Source organism: Pipistrellus hanaki (genome assembly GCF_964339955.1).
Source record: "Pipistrellus hanaki genome assembly, chromosome: 8".
NCBI classification, from domain to species: domain Eukaryota; kingdom Metazoa; phylum Chordata; class Mammalia; order Chiroptera; family Vespertilionidae; genus Pipistrellus; species Pipistrellus hanaki.
The window spans coordinates 58,981,859-59,007,328 of NC_140510.1; the positions used below are offsets into that span (position 1 = coordinate 58,981,859).

At 39.3% G+C, this 25,470-nt stretch overlaps 1 protein-coding gene across 5 annotated transcripts in view; it reads right to left on the bottom strand.

Annotated features, from left to right (window-relative positions):
• DIS3L2 (DIS3 like 3'-5' exoribonuclease 2) overlaps nucleotides 1-25,470 on the bottom strand; it is a 283,427-nt gene that overhangs the window by 186,754 nt on the left and 71,203 nt on the right. For all 5 annotated transcript variants that reach the window (XM_084891776.1, XM_084891777.1, XM_084891774.1 and 2 more), the window contains one exon: nucleotides 1,348-1,448. In XM_084891776.1, the coding sequence (XP_084747902.1) occupies nucleotides 1,348-1,448 (101 nt within the window). The remainder of the gene's footprint in view (nucleotides 1-1,347; nucleotides 1,449-25,470) is intronic.

The window sequence follows — 25,470 nt, forward strand, 5'->3', positions numbered from 1 at the left end:
GCTGAAAACTGACTTCTATGTATGGGCCATGAAGTTTCAATCGCACTGTATGTGCACGCCCGCACATGATATTTTGTGGAAGAGCCACATTCAAGGGGCCAAAGAGCCGCATGTGGCTCGTGAGCAGTGGTTTGCCGACCGCTGCCCTAGACTGAGCAGCAAAACTGCATTCCCCAGGTTAAACATGCTGTCCATGCTTTGGGTAGGGGAAGCCTCACGCCATTATGCCACCTCATTCTTTGCCTGTGTACTACTTCCTCCACCATGAGCTACTTAGCTAGGGTCAGCTGTGTTTGATCCCACATCTGATTACGCCACTACATATATAATTAAACAGTAAAATTGAATTATGCAAAACAACAAAATCAATTGTTTACAATTCTATGATAACTAAATTAAACACTTAGGAAAAATTAAAAAAGACTTCTTAAAAACCTACTTTTGAATTACATATGAGCATGGCAACTAAAAAAGTGGCACCCTGGCTGGGTTACTCAGATGGTTGGAGTATCATCCCATACACCAAAAGGGCGAGAGTTGCCGAAACCGGTTTGGCTCAGTGGATAGAGTGTCAGCCTGCGGACTGAAAGGTCCCGGGTTCGATTCCGGTCAAGGGCATGTACCTTGATTGCGGGCACATCCCCAGTAGGGCGTGTGTAAGAGGCAGCTGGTCGGTGACTCTCTCTCATCGATGTTTCTAACTCTCTATCCCTCTCTCTTCCTCTCTGTAAAAAATCAATAAAATATATATATTTTTAAAAAGGGGGCGGGGGGGGGGGGGCGGGCGCGAGAGTTCCTGGTCAGAGCTCATACCTAAGTGATGGGTTTAATCCCAGGTCAGTGGGGAAATGGAAGGCAACCAATCGATATTTCTCTTACATCAAAGTTTCTCTCTCTTCCCTCCCCTCTCTCTAAAAATCAATGAACATGTCCTCGGGTGAGGATTAATTAATTTTAAAAATAATGAAGAATAAAAATTAGAACATTAATATTGATTCCTTCACCAGTGCCTAAATTCTCACTCCACTTTAAATAACCCAAACTGGAATCACAGATGTCACATTACAAGTGTGGTTTAAGCAAAAATAAATAAATTAATAATGCAGAACTTCAATAAACTTTTCACATACAAAGAAAAGGCCTTGGTCCTTCATCCAAAGGCAGGCAAATGAACTTATTACATGTTTATAGTTATAAAAAAAATTTACTTTTTATAATACCCTGCTTCTACTGATTGTTCTAATTAGTAATTTACTAACTACAGCCCTAAGTGTCCCATGAGAGACCTCTGACAGGTAGCTCAGGTGACAGCCTTTTGGACAAATGGGGAAATCTGTAGCCAATAACCTTTGCTGATCTTTGCAGCGACCTCTCTGGTGAAGCGCTTGTGTCCTGTGCCATGGAGGTGCTCTGAACTTTTGCACTTGGTGCCCCAGCATCCGTTTCTCCTTAATTAAAAACAGAAAGAAAAAGAGAGAACAGGAGGAATAAGACGCGTATTAGGCATAATGTATTAGTCATAATATATCAGGCATACAGATTCGTGGTATTTTTAAGTTCAGATCTACAGAATTCTTGGATACCATTTACTTCAAACTACTCATTTTATGGGAATGAAAACCCAGGCCCTCACTGGTTATGTGACTTGGCTAAGGTCAATCACATCACCTACTTGCATTAATGCTCACACTCACCAGGCCATATTTTACCCATTTAACACTATTCATAAGCTAAATATCATATGTATGGAGAGCATCAAACTACGTTGAGTTAAACTTAATCACCTATGTGTCAAAATGCCAAAAACACTACATGTTAAATAATGTGCCTGCCCACAATGAAAAATAGAGATAGGTTATTTTATTATGTACATCTGCTGAAATAAAACAAAATCAAAACAAATGTTAACTTTTTAAAGTATTTTGGTATCAGTCATGACAAACAAAATGGTGGAAAATAAATTATACTTAAACTATACTAGAGCCCCGATGTATGAAAATTCATGCACTGGAGGGAAGTCCCTCAGCCTGGCCTAGCCCCCTCTCACAGTCCGGGAGCCCTCAGAGGCAGCAGGCGACCCAGCGATCAAAGGAAGGTGACGCCCCATCACACCTCTGCTGCTGCCACTGCCAGCAGCCCAAGCCTCAGCCGGTTACCTGAGCCTCAGGTGGCCCTGGGCAGCTGGTCAGCCACCATCCAAGGCTTGCCTGCACTTTGGGTGGCTGGGGGGCTGAGAGGACTTTGGGAGGCAGGGTTAAGGGGACTGGGCACCACCATCTTGTGGCTGTGGGCAGGACAGTCAAATTAGCATATTCCCTCCTTATTGGCTATGAGCACTGCCAGCTTTTGCAATGGCATGAGGGTCAATTAGCATATTCCCTCTTTATTAGATAGGATAATAAAAGCCTAATATGATAAGTATCTGATTGGCTGGTTGGCTGTTCAACCAAACAAAGCATAATATGCTAATGATATGCTAAGGCTACTTAACCACTCCCTATGACATGCACTGACCACCAGGAGGCAGACAGTGGACCAGTTGACCAGTCACTATGATGTGCACTGACCACAAGGGAGCAGACGCTCCAACCAATGGTAGATTAGCTTGCTGCTGGGTCTGGCTGATTGGGGCTGAGCAAGATGGGCTGGAGCCCTACCGTGATCCTTCCCCTGCTGGGCAGCCTCTTGCGTCCCTCCCTGGCCCCAATCTTGCATCAGTGAGGTCCCTTGGACTGACCTGAGCCCTCTTGCAATCTGGAACCCCTCAGGGGATGTTGGAAAACTGGTTTTAGTCCAATCCCGCAGGCCAGGCCGAGGGACCCCACTGGAGCATGAATTCGTGCACCGGGCCTCTAGTTAAATAAATAAAAATGCCAAGCCTGATTTTCCTGGCTTTCTTGGTGACATTATATAAAGAGTAAAGTACTTAAAGTCTTTTAATGTTTAAATTCCTTTCTTAAAAAACTTATAAAATGCACATTCACCCAAGAAACTGAAATCACATTTCTCCAGTAAAGAGAATTAGGCTCTGTACCAGAAGTATTAAAACCACTCATGAACAAAAGCAGCAAATTACACACTTTTGAACATTTAATATTTTGTATTTTCATGTTACATTAAATTTCCCCCATGCCAGAAAATAGTCTTAGACAGCTATACTAGAGTTTTTGGATTTGGGGGGATCACAACCAATTCATGTGGGACCCATTTCAGAGAGCCAAGAGAGACTTGTATTTATCATCAATTAGATATTACCAATGCCAAAATAAATAAATAATTTATTTTAAGGACCAGCTGCCTCTTAGAAAGCCTCAGCTTAAAGCCAATTTTTTAAAATATATTTTTTATTGACTTCAGAGAGGAAGGGAGAAGGAGAGAGAGACAGAAACATCAATGATGAGAATCATTAATCGGCTGCCTCCTGCACGCCTCCTATTAGGATTGAGCCCGCAACCTGGACATGTGCCCTTGACTAGAATCGAACCTTGGACCCTTCAGTTGGCAGGCTGATGGTCCATCCACTGAGCCAAACCAGCTAGGCTGAAAGCCAATTTTTATGATTGTGAGCATACTCTGGAAACACTGACATGATCTGACCTACAGGGCTTAAGAACGACCAACCGTTTGCTTTTCCACTATATCTACCATAGTGCCCACTGAAAGCAAAATTTTCATTTTTTACCAAAAGGAAAAAGCAAATAACATTCCCATTATTGATCATGCTGTCCACCAGTAAAAGGGGATTTAGCCTGACCGGCGTGGCTCAGTGGATGAGCATCGACCTATGAACAAGGTAACAATTCGGTGTTCAGGATTCCAAAAAAATCATTGGATGCTTCCAGAACAACACCTCTTATACTCTTAGGAAGAAAAACCCATACAAGTTTTTGATCTGGTCCATACATATCTTGCCAATATGTTCTGCAGAACAGGTAATTCAGGAAAGATAATGAGCCTGGAATTATTAGGAACACAAGAGTTGGTAGTCAATACAGGGTAGTAAGGGTTTTTCCAATGTACCCCAAATCCTAGGCATAAAGCCTTCTGATGGTTCTATCTTATGACTGTTGGTTTAAATTCCATTCCAACAACAAGCAAATCTTCAGTTCCAAAGGTTATGCCAGGCTGTATCCAAAGAAAGAGGGCAAGCCACGGCAGTGGGCCCAATCATGACTTTCAGATACTGTATCATACCTGAACATTACCTTTTCAGGTTCTATATTCATAAAAATATCCTAGCAGAAATAAGGCTTTGTTCAGACAAAGATACATTTTGGTGTTGAACTACTAAATTAAACTAAGTTTACAGCCTTGTGGGTGAACATCATAGATGAGCTCAATAAATATGAAGAAGCACAATGCCAGTTTAGAAAGGTGAATCATCTTAATAGGTTTCCCACAACTACATTTCACCACACTGAATAGCAAAGTTGCCAATTTAATGAGAAAATCTATTGCATTGTTTAATCTCAAGATCACTTATTTATCTGGTTTTGGTATTAGGGTGATGTTGGCTTCAAAGAATGAGCTTGAAAGTGTTCCTTCCTCTTGAATTTTTTGAAATAGCCTGAGGAGGACAGGTTTTAGTTTTTCCTTGAATGTTCGGTAAAACTCCCCTGTGAAGCCGTCTTGCCCTGGGCTTTTGTTTGCTGGAAGCTTTTTGATGACTGCTTCAATTTCTTCCATGGTTATTGGCCTATTGAAATGTTTAGATTCTTCCTGATTGAATTTTGGAAGGTTATATTTTTCTAGGAATATATCCATTTCCTCCAGGTTGTCCAGTTTATTGGAAAAGAGTTGTTCAGATCTCACACATCTAGAGGAAATAATGAACAACATAAAAAGACCCAGAGAAAGAGAACCAGCGATCAGACTCTCAAACCTCAGAGGGAAAGTAAGGGTGGATGGGGGTAAGAGGAAGAGATCAACCAAAAGACTTGTGTGCATACATATGGGCCTAGCCAGTGGCCATGGACAACAGGAGGGGGGGGGGGGGGGGGGGCATATCTAGGGAGGGGTTTGGGATGGGAATGGGGGAATAAGGACAATTATGTGAAACCACATCAATAAAATAAAATAAAAAAGAGTTGTTCATAGTATTTCTTAACAATCCTTTGTATTTTGCTGGGGTCTTTCTATGTTGTTGTTATTTCTCCTCTTTCATTTCTGATTTTGTTTATTTGGGTCATCTCTCTTTGCTTCTTGGTGAGCCTGGCTAGAGGTTCATCAATCTTGTTTATCCTTTCAAAGAACCAGCTCTTGGTTTTGTTGATCTTTTGTATTGTTGTTTTTTTGCTTTTGTTTTTTGGTCTCAATGTCATTTATCTCCACTCTGATCTTTATTATTTCCTTCCTTCTGTTTACACTGGGCTTTTCTTGTTGCTCTTTTCTAACTCTTTGAGTTGTAGGGTTAGGTAATTTATTACCATTGTTTCTTATTTTTTGCAGTAGGCTTGTAGAGCTATGAACTTCCCTCTCAAGACTGCTTTCGCTATGTCCCATAGATTTTGGATTGTTGTGTTTTCATTGTCATTTGTTGCCATGATGTTTTTTATTTCTTCTTTGATCTCTCTGGTAACCCTGTCATTGTTTAATAGCATGCTGTTTAATCTCCATGTGTTTAATTTTTTTGGATTGTTTTTATTACAGTTGATTTCCAGTTTTATGCCACTGTAATCTGAGAAGATGCTTGATATGATTTCTATCTTCTCGAATTTGAAGAGACTTTGCCTATGACCTAACATATGGTCTATCTTAGAAAATGACTCATGTGCACTTGAGAAGAATATATATTCTGTGGCTTTGAGACATATGAAAACATGCTTAAAGTCACTAATTATGCAAGAGATGCAAATCAAAATGACAATGCAGTACCATCTCACACTTGTCAGAATGGCAACCATCAACAAATCAATAAATGACAAATGCTGGCAAGGATGCTGAAAAAAAGGAACCCTCGTGCACTCCTGGTGGGAATGCAAACTGGTACAGCCACTGTGAGAACAGTATAAAGTTTCCTCAAAAAACTAAAAATGAAGCTCCCATTTGACCCAGTAATCCCACTTCTAGGAATATATCCCAAGAAACTAGAAACACCCATTAGAAAGAATATATGCACCCCTATGTTCATAGCAGCACAATTCACCATAACTAAGATTTGGAAACAGCCTAAATGCCCATAAGCAGATAAGTGGATTAGAAGACTATGGTATATCTACACAATGGAATACTACGCTGCTATAAAAAAGAAGGAATTCTTACTATTTGCAGCAGCATGGATGGACCTGGAGAGCATTATGTTAAGTAAAATAAGCCAGGCAATGAAAGAAAAATACCACATGATCTCACTCATTTATGGAAAATAAAGAACTTTATAATCTGATGAATAAAAAGATAGATACAGAGGCAATAAGGCACCGAACAGGCTGTCAAATTACAGTGAGAAGGCTGGGGAGTGTTGGTGAGGGAGGGAAATAGATTAACCAAAGGACTTGTATGAATGCATATAAGCAAACCAATGGACACAAGACACTGGGAATGTGGGATGAGGGCATGTGACAGGGGGTAGGGGAGGCTGGAGGAAGGTCAATGGGGGGAGGGGGAAGGAGATATATGTACTAATATATGTAATATTTTAAACAATAAAAAAATTAAGAAAGAAAGAAAGGAAGGAAGGAAGGAAGGAAGGAAGGAAGGAAGGAAGGAAGGAAGGAAGGAAGGAAGGAAGGAAGGAAGGAAGGAAGGAAGGAAGAAAGGAAGAAAGAAAGAGCCGAAGCCGGTTTGGCTCAGTGGTAGAGCGTCGGTCTGCAGACTGAAAGGTCCCAGGTTCGATTCCGGTCAAGGGCATGTACATTGGTTCCAGGCACATCCCCAGTAGGGGGTGTGCAAGAGGCAGCTGGTCGATGTTTCTCTCTCATTGACGTTTCTAGCTCTATATCTCTCTCCCTTCAATAAAATATATTAAAAAAGAAAGAAAGAAAGAAAGAAAGAAAGAAAGAAAGAAAGAAAGAGAAAGAAAGAAAGCTGTTTATAAGACAAGAAAGAAAGAAAGAAAGAAAGAAAGAAAGAAAGAAAGAAAGAAAGAAAGAAAGAAAGAAAGAAAGAAAGAAAGAAAGGGTCCTGGAGTTAAACCTAAACACAAAGAGAAGCTCCCAGACTGTGAGAGGGTAAAGGCCAGGCTAAGGGACCCAACAAACCTCTCCCCTTGCCTCCCCCACCTCCACCTCTAATTTGCAATAAAAACTCAATGAAAACTGCAATTGTTTTTTGTAAATGAAAACATTTCCCTTTAGATCTCTCAAAATCAACCAACCAGTAAAACATATTTTATGGGTCCCTCTCCCAATGAAATGTAGAAATGACAACACAGGTCTTCACAGGGGCAATTAACATTCATATTATAGTAATTTGCTATGCTGCAAGTGTTGATGATTGTTCTAGGACCCCACATCTAGCCTTTGCCAAGGCCAAAGCTTGGGGCACCAATGAGTTTTTTCTTCATAAAATCCCCAGCCCAAACAAGTCTCTGACTGAAATAAAGCTAATGAAATTGTATGGTGTATAGACATCTTGGATGTCACTTTATTTATGTTCCCCATAACTGCTGGTCAAATCTGCAATGTTGCCTGGGTTCTCCATTCCAATTTTAACCTGGTAATGCCTGTCAGCTTTTTGATGCTTTAAAAATAAGGGATAGGGTTTGTTTTTATTTTATCCAAATATTTATGAAAGGTTGTTTCAGTGGGAAGATGTGTGTCTGAATAACAGCCTACCATTTTTGTTATAATTAACAGAAAGTCCTTAGGATTTTGTTTTTAATTTGATATGTTTTTCAGGTAGCAGTGTTGAGCACAGTTAGGGAGCAGTGACAGGGGTGAGAGGTCGGGGGAAGGAACAACAGTGATCTGTGCTGGAAACACAACATGAAGACAATAAGGAAGCTGCTATGATAGTGCCCAACATCACATTAAGACAGAAGCACAAGAGATGGAGAGAAGAGTCAGGAAAGTAATATTTTCCTCAGCAACCCCATGAGGAAATTATTACTATTATGATTTTTCAAGAACAGCAATCAGTAGATCAAAGAGGTAAAGAAACTAATCCCAAGGTTCATCCAAAGAGATGGTTAGAAGAGGAGGAGTCATAACCCAGTATGAATCCAAATCCAAAATTTTAGAAGATGCCAAATGACAAACAGCTCTCTAAGTAATTTCACTGTTTCTACCTATAGAGACAATAGCTTAAGTTAAAAGCATGCGCTCTAGAGTCACAAGATATAAATTCAAAATTATGTGGATTTGAACAAGTTATTTCATCCCTCTGAATATCCTACTCTTAAATCAGGAATAGTTTACATGAGTTCTGTTTGCATGTAATGTTCTGGCACAAAGTACATTAACAAAAATGGACAGGTGTTTTTGTTGATATTGTTATTAGCTCTCACAGTAAGTTTTGAGTGACTCCAACCCTGTTACCCTGGTCACAACTGAACAGGACTGATATACAGAACAATGCCTAAATTATAAAATGGGTCACATTTCATCATTTGTGAAATATAATCCATCCTACAGGGTTAATGGGAAGATTAAAATTAATGTGTATAAAAATGCTAAAGAACACAGTAAGCACACAATAACTGCTATATAATATATATCTTTAAATTGCACATACCTTTTTGTATGGCTGGTGCATTCTGTACAAAGTAAGGAGAGGCAAGAGTTGTTAGGCAGAAGCCAGGTCAACATTAAGAAATTTGGATTTATCCCAAAGGCAATGGAGAGCTATAGAAGAAAGTAGGCAGGAGACTAATATGATTTATGCTTTAAGAAGCTCACATTAATGGTTTTATTGGAAACAAATTTAGAAGATGTGAGACTTAAGGCAGAAAGAACAGTTAGCAGGTTGCAATAAATCAGACCAGTGGCAGAGGGGATGGAGGGTTCTGGATTGAGAGGTATTTAGAAGGCAAGACTGTTTAGATGCTAGTGGGAAACTGGAGGTGGTAGAGGTCATACTGAGAAAAATCACACTAATGTGGGATCAGAAAAGCAAGTGTTTCAATAGGAAAATCAAGGTCAGCAGTGTGGCCTTAGTGACAAAGTAACAGGTGGCCCTAGTGAGACTGATTTTAAAGAAAGAAACTAAGTGCCAGGTGTGGGAAATTAGGTGGGAGGTAGACTGTGAGATGAGGGTGAGGTCTGTGCTCCGGAAATCAGGCTGAGGAGGAATGGAATAAGAAAGGGTGGTAGCTCTAGAGGGAGACAGACAAGGTTTTTATTATTTTACTTTTTTAAGATAAGGGAAGCTTAGACATGATTCATTGCTGATATGAAGGAACTGTTAAAGAAGGTGTGGTAAAAGAGGGCACACTTAGGAAAGGGAGAGGTCCCTGGGCAGGAAGGGATGGGGTCTGGAACCCAGAGGAAAGGACTGATTTCAAGCAGAAGGACAGAAAGATGCCAACTTCATTGTATAAAAGTAAATGGAAGAGGGAAAGAATCCAGACACAAGCCATTTGTATGTCTGGCAGTTGAAAGCTGAGGGGACACATGGAGGCAGTTCCGTTTTCTCTGAAACACAGAAGCCAAAATCATCTGTGGGAAAGCACTATAGGAGGTGGAGGACACACACTACATTCAGAATTGGGTTTCACAATTCCATATGAGAATCAAATGCAAATGGCATCTCAAAACAGTGGCCCTTAACATGCCAGGCACAATCAGGGGATTTATATGCACTGCCATATTTAATATTCTCCAATAATCCAAAGAGGTAGGCAGATATTATCATGCCAATTTTAGAGACAAGGGAAATAAGGCTCACAAAGGTCAAATAACATGCTTGTCCCTGGTTACCAGCTAGGAAATGACAAGGACAGGATTCAAACCTAAGTCTCATGAATGCCAACACCTCATCCTCTTCCCATCATGCCACTCAACTTTCAATATCTGAACAGGATTAATAGATGTGAGAATGGAAAAGAACACATGGTGTTGGAGAGACATGCATGAGTGATAAGACACTGGGAGAAGCCAATCAATTCTGAGGCACATTTTGAGTTTGGGGTGACTATGAAATATAACTATGATGATGTCCTCTAACCAAGCTGGGGTGGAGATTGGAAATATCTATTAGATAACATTGTCTGAGTAGACAAATGTGTAGAGACTGGAGGGAAAAGGACTTAACATATTAAGAGTAACAGAATGAATAAATGAATGAAAATAAAAAATTCAAGTATTAAGAGGAGGGGGAAAATCCCTTCACTACCCCATTTTCATGCATTTTTAACTTACAGACTGGTAAGGGAGTAAGAAAGGAGGTACTCTTTGTGGCACGATTTAGTCACCCTTCTCATCAGGCTGAGCATACAGATGCCTCCAGGCCCCTGAGTTGGCAGTCAAAACCCAGATGGCGTGGTGTTCAAGCCCAAGTCTGAGTCCCTCACATGGTCATCTTCTTAAATGGAGCTTTGCACTGATTCCCTTTCCCAGATGTTAAATGCATTAATTACATCAATACCCTCCTGCTTTTCTCTGAGTACTCTCTGCTCCAAATCTTTCTCTTGCCCAGGAGAAACCACTTTTAAATTTCTCTCTACTAAAGCTTTAATTGGCTTTTAGCCTCATAGCTCCCCAAAGACCCAAAATGTAGGAACACACACTAATGTGCTCCCATCTATAGCTGGTTTTAAATTACTAATTCTGCATTTTTCCAACAGAATAGATGAATGATTCCTCCAAATTTAAGTTGACTCCCAAGAGTTTTCTTAAAGAGGCCAAGCTTCACATCTTACTGTGATATGATATTTCAACACCAGAAAGTGTTTACTCAAATCAAACTGGTATTTCTTTATCTGACTTCTAAGGACTAGCTATCCATTAAAACTTTTTTTAAAAAGTGATAAAGGTGCTAAGCTATCTTAGAGAGTTAAGTAGAGAATGGATCAAAGCTTGAGAAGCTAGATTAGATGGGTTTTGCCGTGTTTTGAGTCTGTGAGCTCACATATATCACACATTATAGCCCTCCTATGTTCCAAGACTCTTAAAGCACATGCAATATTTCGTACTACTGAACATCCCCAACAGGGATAATAAGATCTGGCTCACTGCTTGGGTAAAAAGAAATAAAATGAAAACACTGCTTCTCTAAAAGCTGGTCCTCTTTATCAATTTATTTACTGTGACCTAATAATAGCAAGACCACAAAGTGATCATGACCAGACAAAAAAGAAAAAGACTTTAAAGAAGAAGACTCAATCATCTCTAAGATCCATCAAGTCCCCTAGGAAACGAAAAATGTACCACTCAAAAAAAGCTAATGTCTGAAGCATCTTTGATGGAAAATTGCTTCACCTTAATAAAATAACAAGTCTAGCTCTAAATGTAAATCATATTAAGGCAAATCATTCCAGCCTTATATAGACGTAGGTGAGTCATATCTTTTGATGCCAAATTGGCAAATCTAAGGTTTTATAGTGGATCTTAGGTGATTGCTGTGGAGAAAAAGGTCTCAGGTTTTACTCAGGAGAGTGACTAGCTTGGTCCTTCTTTAGTTTCTAAAAAAGGAAGGAAGGAGTCTTCTGCAGAACATTTTTGAATACAAAACTCTGTTCGGGGAGTTGCAGGTGGATGAAAGATAAGCAAAAAGTTGCATGAGAGAAATGTTAAATAAAAACATTTAACATAATATCAGTCATGGAATATAAACTGGGGGGGGGGGGGGGGAGGTAACCATAAAGAAGATCCACAGAAAGGACAGATCGCACATTTAGTTGGAAGAAATTAGTGGAGAAAATATCTTGTAGTCGACTATATTCTAAAATGGCCCCAAATTATTCTCACACTCCTAGTCTTCAAACCTTTGTATAATCCCCTCCCTTCAAGTGTGAAAAGAACCTGTGCCTTGCTTCCACTCAATAGAATTTGGAAAAGACGATAGGATGTCATTTCCATGATTAGGTTACATAAGACTATAACATCAGTCTTGATAGCACGCTCTCTCCCTTGTTGGATCAGATGAAGCCAGCTGCCATATAGATAGGTCCTTGCAGCAAAGAGCAGCCAGCAAGGAACTGAGGTCCTCAGTCCAAAAGCCCACAAGGAATTAAATCTGGCCCTCAATCACATAAGCTGAGAAGCAGATCCTTCCCAAGTCAGGCCTTCAGATGAGAAACCCTGAAGCAGAAGACAGAGTTGAGCCATGTCCAGATTCCTGACTAAAGGTAAACCTTGTTTCCTTCCTCTACTCATAACAATTTGGATACCAAATGTATGGGTTTTCCACACAAAGTAATTTCCCCATTCTCTTCAGACACAACCTGGATGTCCCACAATTTAACTGAATTCTGACACTAAATACCTAGAGTTAGTACAGCCCCACAAATGAAGGGCTCAGTCCCCAAAACTTCCCCTCCTCCCTTCTTTTCAGATACCAAATGCAAGTAATGGGTCTCTAGGTTATCCACACTTCTAAGTTCACTAACAAGTGGTGTGGAGCTTCCCATGACCCCTTGCTTAGGTTCAATAACCACTCATAGAACTCAGGGCAACACATACCTGACATTTACTGATTTAGTACAAAGAATATAAAAAAGGCTGATGAACAGCTAGATGAAGATATACATAGGTTGAGGTCTTCAAGACTCCTAAGCACACGAGTGTCTGTTCCTCTGTAGTAGAAGTATAGCAACCCTCCTAGCACATAGATGAATTCACCAACCTAAAAGCTCTCCAACCCCCAAAGTTCAGAAATTTCTATGAAATCCCATAGGAATGATCAATTTTATCAGGTAGGTATGGTCAATTGTTAACTCAATCTCCAGCTCTCCTTCCCTCTCTGGGGGTTGGAGGGTGGAGCTGCAAATTTCAAGCTTCTAATCACAGCTTGGTCTTTCAGGTGACCAGTCTCCACCCTGAAGCTATCTAGGAGTCCACCAAGAGACTGGAACAATAGATGTGTCTATCACTCAGGAAATTACGAGAGTTTTAGAAGTACTGTGTCAGGAACCAGGGTCAAAGACCAAATATTAGAACAAAAGATGTTCCTAGCACTGCTATCACTCAGGAAATTACAAGGGTTTTAGGAGCTCTGTGTCAGGAACCTGAGGCAGAGATCAAATAAATATTTCTTATTATGTTACACTGACTAACAGAAAATGCAGGATAATAAATGTGTTGTTTTGAGCCACTACGTTTGTGGCACAGCCATAGGTAATTAATACACATGTAAAAGGGCAGTTGATATTTGAAGATTGGAGGAATTTTCACAGGAAGAGATAAGGAATTGGGCAGCATACATGGCAGGAAGGAGGAAGCACAAAGGTAGAAGAGGGAAGGGACTGCTTAGGAACAATACAAAGTTTGGTGTGACTGAAACATAGATCTGAATGGGCAGGTGCAAGAGGCAATAAGCGTCAAAAACTGATTTGGAAACTACCAATAATGGAATGCTATGCTTTCTCCATTTTAAGACACTTTCCCTTCCATTAGCTCATTGACTTAGGCAAGAACTTATGAAGAAGCCAAAGCAACTATGTATTGTGAAGGTGTGTTTTTGCTTTATTGATGTTTTAGGGGGGGTTTCTTTGGTTGTTGTTCTTTTGGTTTTTGTGTGTGTGTTTTTTACAAATAAGGAATATGAAGCACTAATAATAAAGAATTAATGGCAAAAACTCTTGTTCAGTACCTTATTTTCTTTCTAAGAATGTTGCCACATTTTTTTTGGATTCCCCTTTGCTGGTATAGATTCAAAGAGGGCTAGCCAGACAGGTTGGATCCTGGCCCCTAAGCACCAGGTGGAGGGTCTAAGGAGCATTTGTACCTGGATTAGTAGGTACAACGAGGCCTGGGTGTACTCCAAAGCCAATAGTGTAGCATTCTCAACTGCAGAAGCTGGTATTAAAGATGCTTTGAAATAAAAAGGATCAAAATGAGTGTCAGAGCCAAACTCAAGCTTATCAAGTTCATGATTGCTGCTTCTGGCTCAAACAAATGAGGGTCAGCCAACTGGGAACAGAGATGGGAGCAGAGCTTTCACTCAGGGGACTAATGAAAGGGTGTGCAAGGCTGGTAGGGAGGAGACTGGGTCCACTTAAAGGGATATGGATAACTCAATCATTTCCTAGAGTTTTTTTAAACTAATATCAGAAAACCAGGGACAATTTTCTACTGTAAAATGTTAAATAAGATCTGTCCTTAATAATGGACATTTTCTACCCAGTATAGGACAGCTGTCAGTTTCCTCTCCCCATCCAGAGTCTCATGACCCAGTTTTAATTTTATTTTCTCTTTCCTCAACAGGCTTAGTTAAAATCTCAACATTATTCTAATTACCAGGCAAAGATTTCCCTTGGCATGTTTCTTCACGACTTAAAAAACTTAGCTAGTAGTTCTTAAGAGAGAATGGGCATTATTTAGAGTAATCCAAAAAAGAAATCAATGTCATTAAGATGGATCTGTAGGCATATAATTCTGCACAGTGGCAATGAAAGGGTCTCTAACCAAAACCAAACAAAAGATAATAAAGAAAAATACATAAACCCTTAAGGAAGTAGCTTAAACACTTAAAATTATTTTTTAAGGGCTTCATTACTCAAGTGAATAAACCTGGGATATGCTGACCAAAGGGATAAATTGGGAAAATCTACTTGATTGGGCCTTCCCTTCTGAAGACCTGAAAACTAACCTCACAGGCAGTCGTGCTCAGAATCCCAGCAGAGGGAAATGGGATGAGTACATTAATTGTCCCCATCCAGTTGATTCTGTTTCCCAGTTCAATAAAAACCAAATTGAACTTTTTTCTTTAAATCTATTTTTCCAAAATGTTTAAATACAAAAGAGAGAGGGGCCCTTCCTGAACAAAGGTTGATTTGAAATAATTGTGAGAATTAGACTTTTTAAATGAAAATTATCTTTAGTCATTTGATATCCTTGAAAGAGAGGCATTCTTTTATTTATTGAAAATACTCAACACTTCCTTGCTCTACACACTTTTCTGTTAGGTCTTTTGTTGTTATTAATCCTCATCTGAGGATTTTTTTCCATTGATTTTTAGAGAGTGTGGAAGGGAGAGGGAGAGACAGAGACAGAGAACTGTTGATGTGAGAGACACACAGTAATTGTTTGCCTTCCACATGCACCCCTACCAGGGCCTGGTCTTCCCTCCCTCTGCTCATCAATTCCTCTTCTCTATGTGCACTATATGGTTACTAGCAGCCTCTGTTCCCTAAAAACTGTCTCCAGCCCTCACTCTATTTGACATTTGAGCTTCAGAGTCCTCAAGCAATGGAAGAAAAAATCTAATGGTCACTGATGACCCTTGGGTCAGGAATCTACTCATGGTCTAACCAAGATCGGGGGGCAAGGTTAGATTGTATGTACTGCTTCAGTAAATGCAGTTCCCATTGAAAGGAACAAATGCAGGCAAGACCCAGAACATGTCTTTATTGAAGCTCTTCTTACAGACTAATTTCACCTTGAGGACAAGCATCTAGATTTTACTCTTTATTCACCTTTCTTTTCCCAGCAAATAGAAAGAAAGAAAAATCCCTCTGTACTCTCTTGGATACTCATTGAGATGACAGAACATTCAAACAAACTGGTTTATATATCAAAGGTGACTCATGCAATTAGTAATCCAGAAGTAAGGCAGACTTCAGGGTCAGAAGATCCCGGGCCCACTTAGGGGCCCAGATTTTTTCCTGGTCTTCTATCTACAATACTTAATAAGATGTAGAATAGCTTCCAGTAGCAATTAGGGATAAATGTTTCCTGTTTATATCTAACAGAAAACTACTTACATCCCAGAACTCCTAGCAGGAATCACCCTGATTAAACAGATTATATCATGTGCCTAAGAGGAATAGTATGAAGCTACAATATTTAATATAATACCACAAAAACATATATAGCTACTTAAAAGAAAATTAACTAAAATTAGAAACAATTAATTCAATTTATCAGTCACACTAGCCACATTTCAAGTGCTCAACAGTCACATGCAGCTACTAGCTGCAGTATTGAACAGTATAAATTAGAACATTTCCATTGCTGCAAAAAGTTCTATTGACATAAGGTAACCAAGTATATCAAGCAACTTATACAAGACAGCAAGACTCAGTTTGGCAATCGGAGTCAACTGGTCTAAAGTTCAAGGAAATTAGGAAAGAAACATGTCCAGAGAAAGTCTGGGAACTTATGGGAAAGAGAAAATAGACAGAAGGTGGGCAATGAACAATGTCTAATATATTTTTATAAAAAGATATCAATCTGATCTGGCATGATTTGCTCTTCAAAAAGTAAGACCACATGTAGAAATTGTCTGTTGTTATTATAAGGTAATTTTCTTTTATGCACTCACTAACTTCCTGTAGGACACTGGACAAGCCAAGTAACTTCTCTGAGCCTCAGTTTCCTCGTCTGTAAAACAAAAGGGATGAACTAGATCAGTTGTTTCTGACCTTTTAATCACAGCAGATTTTTTATAAGTACATTTTAAAAGTGAATTTTTGCCCAAGATCTGACACTTTGAAGTATTTTTATTAACTGCTTTGAAAATTAATTTTCTATCTTATTGTTATTGGGGTTTTTTGTTTTGTTTTGTTTTGTTTTTTACCAAAAACATGTAACTTAGAGCTTCTGATCGGCAAGAAATGTCACAATGGTGGGCAGGCATCATTTGTATCAAAGTGAAGTAAGTTTACCTTTCGGTCTTACTGAAAACAATTTTACTACTTTCATTTACTGTTATAAAATATTTATAAATAATGTCAAATGCTCCATTGAAAGCCCTAGGGGTAGACCATCACCATATGTCAAGTACATGATCAAGTAGGACCTGTGCAGGTCCAAATTCTATGATTTCTATGACAATGAAATTATAAAGTTATGACCGTTGTCACCAGCACAAACTTGCCCAATCTGAAAAGTATCAGAGAAAGGAATGAGTGAATGGACTGGGAAGAAAGATTTCAAGGGTGACTGAAATATAGTGAACAAGGGACAAAAATTAAGAAAATGATATCATCACATAAAGATGTTGATCTTCCATTTTCATTATTAAATAATCCAGGAAACAAGTATAAAGCTAAAGTGAACAACAAGAGAACTGAGTGTGCTATATTGAACAGGGTGCTAGAAGGGCCCCAGGGAGGATGATTCCAGACATTTTCAAGTCTTCATTCACCTCCACTGAAGAGAAGGGCAGGCACAAATAATGACATACTAGAATCCTGGGAACTCTAATCCTATATAATAAAAGGCCAGGACCATAAGTGGAACAACCGCTCGACCCGTCACCATGAGGTGCACTGACCACCTCTCAGTCCCTCCCCTCTGCCCCACAGGCTCCAATCGCAGCATGGAGGGTAGGGGGGCCGGGAAGGGTGGCAGCAGGGCAGAACTGGGGACTGTGGAGTGGCGGCAGGCTGGTGGTGAATGGTGGTGAGCACCAGCGGCGAGAGGCAGTGAGCATCATGGGGCATCGGTGGTGAGCATTGTGGAGCGTTGCAGGGTGGGGAGTGTTGAGGAGTATCATGGGATGGTGGAGGTGAGCGTCACTGAGCTTAGCAGGGCAGCTGTGGAAAGTGATGTGGAGCATCAAGGAGAATCACAGCATAGGGAGCTTCGCAGAGCCTCCAGAAGAGTGTTGCGGAGCATCAGGGAGCATCACCAGGCAGTCAGTGATGGGGAGATAGGGAGGACTGCGTGACGTCACAGGGAGGGGAGCTTCACTGAGCGCTGCTGGGTGGGGGAGGCGAGCATCACAGAGCTTCATGGGGGGACGAGCATTGCATCACATCACAGGGCAGCAGTGGCAGGAGTCGCCGGGCATGAGGGGGCATAGGACATGGCCCTGATCGCAGGCTAGGCCAGGGACCTTACTCATGCAAGATTTCATGCGCTGAGCCTCTAGTTTCCAGATAATAGCACAAAGAATGTTTATTATTATTTCCTTTTATTTAAATTTCTATGCCCAAAATTTTAAAGCTGCTACCAAGAAGGCTGATAGACATGCTATTCCTAAGTACTTTATTTATTCTATAAAATAAACTACTTGTAATGCTAGAAAAATATTCTGAAACCCAAGTCCCCTACATCTGCTGATGTGTCAAAGAAAAACTAGGCAAGTAGGTATAAGTGACTCCAAAATTTAAAAATTTTAAAAGGGCAAAGGAGGAAGTGAAAAGAATAAACTGAAGAAAGTACTGGGCAAGCTTCAGTTATATTTCAATAATGAACAGAATTCATTACTATTATTTTAAGGTTTCTTATAGTTCATCATGATTTTATATTTGTTTACCCTTCTAATAAATATAAATTTAATAACAAAAAATCCTTTTAAAAATCCATCTCCCTTAAGCAGCTAAATAATGGAATTATCATATGACCCAATAATTCTACCCCTAGGTATGTGCACAAATAAATTGAAAACAAGGTACTCAGATAGTTACACACCAATGTTCATTACAGCACTACTCACTATTCAATACCAAAAGGTGGAAACAATTCATATGTCCATCAACATGGATGGATAAACAAAATGTGATATATATATATATATATATATATATATATATATATATATATATATATAATAGATTAGTGTTTATCAAGGTTAGGGTAGGTAAAATAAAGAGTTACTGCTTAATGAGTTTTGTTTAGGGTGATGAGAAAGTGTTGAAATAGTAATAGCAGTGTAACGCACAGCATGAATGTAATTAATGCAATTTAATTGAAAATATAAAAATGGCAAAATTTGTAGTATATATATATTTACCACACACACACAAATTGAACCCACATGAGTTTCTGCTTGTTACAGAGCCTGTAGGACAGGGAAGTTTGATAAACAATAGTTATTGCTTCCACAGAGGGGGACCCAGGGGCAGAAGAGAACATGTAGGCCCCTGGACTCCCACAGTCTCTTAAAGAAACTCTTAGAATAGAGGGGTTTCTTTGAGGATCTAACTAGATGCCAAAGACTCTATACTACAATAGTAAACTATATTCTCAGACAAGCTCCTGTCATGAGCTTCAACTTGCGTTTTCTTTTTTTCTTTTTTTCTTTTTTTAATATATTTTATTGATTTTTTACAGAGAGGAAGGGAGAGGGATAGAGAGCTAGAAACATCGATGAGAGAGAAACATCGACAAGCTGCCTCATGCACACCCCCTACTGGGGATGTGCCCGCAACCAAGGTACATGCCTTTGACCGGAATTGAACCTGGGACCCTTCAGTCCGCAGGCTGACGCTCTATCCACTGAGCCAAACTGGTTTCGGCCAACTTGCATTTTCAAAAACATATGATTACCTCAGACTTAATGTATCTGAAAGTTCTTAGTAATAAAATATAAAAGTAGAAATTAGTTCTTTATAATAACTAAATAGTAAAAATAATAAGTTCTTTTATAAATTAGGCAGATCACTACCTAGCATTATAAAAATGAGGTGTAAATTGAAAAAAGTTATGATCATAGATGCACAGGAAATTAAACAACTGAAAAAATGTCAACAACTCTAATATATGAGAATTAGAGGCCAAGTGCACAAAATTTGTGCATGGGAGGGAGGTTGTCCCTCAGCCCATCCAGCACCCTCTCCAATCTGAGACTCCTTGAGGGATGTCCGACGGCCCGTTTAGATAGGTTTGGGCCTAAACGGGAGGTTGGAATCCTTCTCACAATCCAGGACTGCAAGCTCCCAACCGCTCGCCTGCCTCTGCCTGATTGCCCCTAACCACTTCTGCCTGCCATCCTGATCACTCCCTAACCACTTCACTGCTAGCCTGATCGATGCCTAATTGTTCCCTGGCCAGCCCGATGGCCCCTAACTGCCCTCCCCTGTTGGCCTGGTCACCCCTAACTGCCCTCCCCTGCCAGTCTTGTTGCCCCCAACTGACTTCCCCTGCTGGCCATCTTGTGATGGCCATCTTGTGTCCACATGGGGGCAGCCATCTTTGACCACTTGGGGGTGGCCATCTTGTGCCTTGGAGTAACAGTCAATTTGCATGTTACTCTTTTACTAGATAGGATATGTGGTTCAAATATATGATTTCCTAGAAAATATAAATTATCAAGATTAATGCAAGAAGAGAAAAAATTTTCTATAGAAACCAATAATCATTAAAGATGGAAAAAGTTGCTAGCTAAAGAAAGCCCTAGCCCATGTTTCAAGCACAAGTTTTGTAAATGCTTCGATCACTGAGAACAGCTGGTCACTCTTGATGCTATTTTAATTGTTTCAAAACACTGAGAAAGGCTCCCCAATTCTCCCTTCAAAGTTAATAGAGCTTGATACCAAAACCACAATAGAAATAAACCACAGACCAATCTCACATTTTGTATTGTAAATACAAAAATCATTAATAATTAGCAAACAGAACTGTTATAAAATATGTTACATACCAAAACTAAACGAGGGTCATGGTCATATGAGGGATGCAAGAATTATTCAATGTTACATGTCATCATGTAAACAAGCCAAAGGGAATAAAAGCATTTTGAAAGAAGTTCAAAACGCACTTAAAAATTTTTTCAATATCCAGTTCTAATAGGAACTTTTAGTAAAAAAGAAAGAGAAAACTAGGTTAACTTGATCTCAAGCCAACAACTAGCCTTGTTCTTGAGGGTTTAATAGTAGAAGCATTCCCATTAAAGTCCGGAAGAAAACAATTACCACTATTATGTAATACATTTCTTAAAGCAATTGCCAATGGAGTGATATAATAAGCACACAATTAGAAAGGAAGGAGCAAAAATCAATGTTTGCAGATCAAATTATTTTATAACTAGAAAATCAAAATAACCAACTGAAAAATTATTAGAAATACTAAGAGCACTCATTAAATTAAAAAAATTTTACAAGAACAACCACAATAGCTTTTTTTATATCTCAACAAAGACCTATGAGAAAATGCTAGAAAAAAATATCCTTTCAGCCGAAGCCGGTTTGGCTCAGTGGTAGAGCGTCGGTCTGCGGACTGAAAGGTCTCAGGTTCGATTCCGGCCAAGGGCATGTACATTGGTTGCCGGCACATCCCCGGTAGGGGGTGTGCAGGAGGCAGCTGGTCGATGTTTCTCTCTCATCGACATTTCTAGCTCTCTATTCCTCTCCCTTCCTCTCTGTAAAAAAAAAAAATCAATAAAATATATATTTAAAAAAATATATATCCTTTCAACTTAATAAGAAAAAAAACACAAAATACTCAAGTTTTTTCAAGTAAAAAATGGGTAAGACAATGCAATAGATAAACCACTACGCATATTAAGAAGTTCTAAGAGATTATAATTCACAAAGTGACTAGTTTTGATAAATGAAGATGTACATAGACCAGACTAGAGCCAAAACAGCAAAATAGGGCACAAGAGTCCCCAAAAAAGATTGCACAATTGGTTAAAAGAATTTAGGCAAGAGATTTTAGTCTATAATTTAGCATTCATTCCTAAACAAGGAAGGAAGTACCAATCCAATAACCACTTAAAATTAAGGAAATGAAGTGGTGAATATCCTAACAGTAAAGATTGATTAAAACATATATTAAAGTCCTGTTCAATATGAACTATCCCTTTCAAAGGCTTAAACCAGTGGTTCTCCAAGTGTGGTTTGAGACCCTGTCAAAGGGTCAGTCCACAGGTCAAAACTCTTTTCATAATACCATGTTTCCCCGAAAATAAGACATCCTCCGAAAATAAGACCTACTTGCAGGTTTCCTTCTGAGTGAAATATAAGGCATCCCCCTGAAAATAAGCCCCCCCCCCCCCCCCCCCCCCCGCCAGGCTAAACATGAGAGATTTGGTCCACTGATTCTGAAAGAAATGGAATCACAAGAAATTCACCAGGAAATTCAGGAATTGGATTGTTACGATGATGTTCCAGAAGATGATGACATGATTGTCATTGAATAAATGAGTAAATTCTTGATACTGTAGGATTCACAGTTTGTCTGGTTTGTGTTGACAACTACCGTACTACCGTACCGTACACAGGTAATAAATTTCCTTTATTTTCATTTACCAATAAATGTGTACCGTATTCTTCTTCATGGAAAAATAAGACATTCCCCTGAAAATAAGACCTAGCACATCTTTGGGAGCAAAAATTAATATAAGACACTGTCTTATTTTCGGGGAAACAGGGTAATAGTAAGACATTATTTCTTCTTTTCTCTTTCGTTCAAGCATGAGTATAAAGTAGTGATCAGCCAACTAAACTGACCAGCAGGCCAAATCTAGCCAAGTCCACTCAATTCCATATTTCCTACAGTGGCTTTTAGGCTACAACAGTTGAGTAGTGGTGACAGAGAAGTCTCTGTCACTGGCCCACAATGCTGGAAATATTTATTACTTGGCCCTTTACAGAATACCCTTGCTAATCCTTACTTGAATGACTAATAGAATGTGCATTTATGTATCCTGGTGTTTTCTAGAGTTTTCTAAGATATTAAATTTAAAGTATAAACAAGAACATTTTAGAAGTTAATTCCCTTTTGGGGAGGGTGACCTCAGTATTTCAACTGTGATTGCATCTACTATCATCTCATTAACCTGATTAGGGCATGGTCACCAAGATTCAGAGGTCAAAACTGTTCTTAAAATTCTGATGATGAGCCGAAACCAGTTTGGTTCAGTGGTAGAGCGTCGGTCTACCGACTGAAGGGTCCCGCGTTCGATTTCGGTCAGGGGCATGTGCATTGGTTGCGGGCACATCCCCAGAAGGGGGCGTGCAAGAGGCAGCTGGTCGATGTTTCTCTCTCATCGACATTTCTAGCTCTCTATCTCTCTCCCTTCCTCTCTGTAAAAAATCAATAAAATATATTTAATTTAAAAAAAATTCTGATGATGAAATACACAGAGCACTAATATTACATGACCAAGCTGTATCACTTGGACATGATGATTTTTATCCTTTGGAGTTGCAAACCAGGCAGTCATTATCCACTCATTTTGATAGCAAAGAGAATTTATCAGGATTGCCCCCAGACTTTTGCTGACAAAAACACGACTGCCTGGAAAGTGGTAAAAGCTCAGCATTGGGAGGCTGTGAGACTGGCCCTACAAAAGGGACCCAGGTGTTTGGCCCACTGTCTCTAAGAGGCTAAGGACAATACAGATATGTTATGTTGTCTTCCTAGAAAAAATTATTGTGTAGGTCTGAGATGCCCAGAGAAATTTTTCTTTTAATGCAACAACAGGAACTTACTGCAGACAGCTGGAGCAATTACTCACTTACCAGAGAAACTAGTAGTTATCTTAAAAATATGAATATTTCCTGGGCAAACAGGAATATATAATTCATACACATGCTCTATGTAACATTTGCTTTAGGAAAAGAAACGTGACATTAAAACAAAAGTAAGCAAATAAAAAAAAAACACTCTTTTAAATGTAAGTGTAAGTGTAAAACAGGATAAATAATCCATTTGCAGTTACAACACAAAGCAAAGAACCTTTCTAGAAATCTAAGGAAATGTTCATAAGGTTATGGTTTGTTTCAATAACAAATTTCAAAACCTTAAATGGTGCAAAAAGTACTAACATCTTAACTGTAACCAGATTTTATATTATCCAGACAAGAAAATCTGGTTAAAATATCTTTAAAAAATCATGATTTTTAAAAGAGCAAATTGCAATTTTCCTAAATATCAAGAGGGCAAGAAATGAGAAACAGCCATGTGGTTTCACAAACTCTCTATTTAGAGGCTAGCAAAAAGGAGAAATTTGTACCAGATACTGAGGGAAGAATTAAAGCTGTTCCCTCAGTCAGGGCTAGTAAGGAAGCAATATAAATAACAGTAGGATAGGAAGACCATAAAAAGAGTAAAGGAAAAACATGCATGCAGTGGACTTGTAAAGCATCCGATGTATTTATTTGTAAGAGAAAAGGAGGGAAATTACAATAGAGGACAAATCAAGAGCACATTTACACAAACAAAGGGCAAAGTGAATTATTGGTATCCACCCTGGGCATCAATCTGCCATCACTTCTATCCATCAGTATCTCTTTGCCCTTATATTGGTACAAATCACTAATGAGAAATTAAGGCATCTTATCCCTTCACCTCAGAGCCCAGAAGAAAAAGGGCTACTAAGGTCTGCCAAGTCCAATCATCAGAACTCCATTTCTACAAAGTATTTTTGGGCCAAATAGTTAAATTTTAAAGTGCTCCTTTGCCTGACTTTGGACTACAAATATCTCTCTCCCTTGGTGATCTTAATGATGAAGGATTTTGCTTGTTAGGGTGCTAGTTATTTCCCTCTTCTTCTCGTAGAAAAGACATAACTCACAGCACTGACGCCATTATGATAATACACATTCACTCTCAAGAAGAGGATCACAGTATCCAACTGTTTTTAAAGGAAGAAAAAAAGAAACAATAGAAGAAAATTGGCTGGGCCCTGAACAGTGAAACCACTAATTAGGTCATAAAACAAAAAGAAACTGGGTGCCCTCAGGTCACCACACCTGATAGGGCAGTGAGAAAGTAACAGCTTCTTCATTTAAAAAAAATAATAAAAGAATTTTAAACTTGGAAAGTTAAGAGATACGTGCTTTTAGAAGATGTTCAATGTCCCAGGTCACTACCTAGTTAGCAGTGGAGAACCAGCCTGATTCTCAGGCAGCTGCCTCCTGAAATCACCCCCAGCTTTATCCCAGAACTCAATGAGCCGTGCTCACCAGTCCCTATCACAGGGTGTCTGCTGAATATCCTCCTTAAGTAATCTTCTGGCATTCTTCTAGCCTTTAATGGGGACTGTGCCAGAAACTTCTTCCTCATAAAAAAACAAAAAAAAACAAAAAAAAACTAATAATCTAGGCAACCTAGCCAAGTTAATCTTTTCCATTTCATAATATACATAAAACTCAATTTGGCTGGAAAATATCCACCCTGCATTTAAAATCTCTTAGAAATCTATACAATGAAATATTCCGATTTTCATTACTATTTTCCCTTACACTTCCCAGTGTGTGGTCAGGTAGAGCCCTTGGTCAGAGCTCCTTGCCATGTGTTTGCAATTGCTGTCCTCTGCATTCAGAGGACTCATGGCTTAGGTTTTGATCAGAGAAAACAAGACTGGCTTTTTTAAAAGGCTTAAAATCAAAAGACACTTTGTAAATGTGATTTAAAAAGGAGTCATATATTAAACCTGACAAGCATGAAGGCCTTACAAACTGAGAGACTAAAGTAACCACATAGGGTGGTCTGAGCATAAAACTTCCTAACTAAAACTAGGTCACAATGGATAGTGATGTCCTAGGCTGGAGCCTTCTTGACAAAAATCAATCTTTAATTTTAAAATTGTCCACTGACTTTGTGCATCTAAAATAAAATACCTTTTTCAGTTTTTTGAGGAAACTCCATACTGTTCTCCACAGTGGTTGCACCAGTCTGCATTCCACCAGCAGTGCACAAGGATTCCTTTTTCTCCGCAACCTCGCCAACACTTGTTTGTTGATTTGTTGATGTTGGC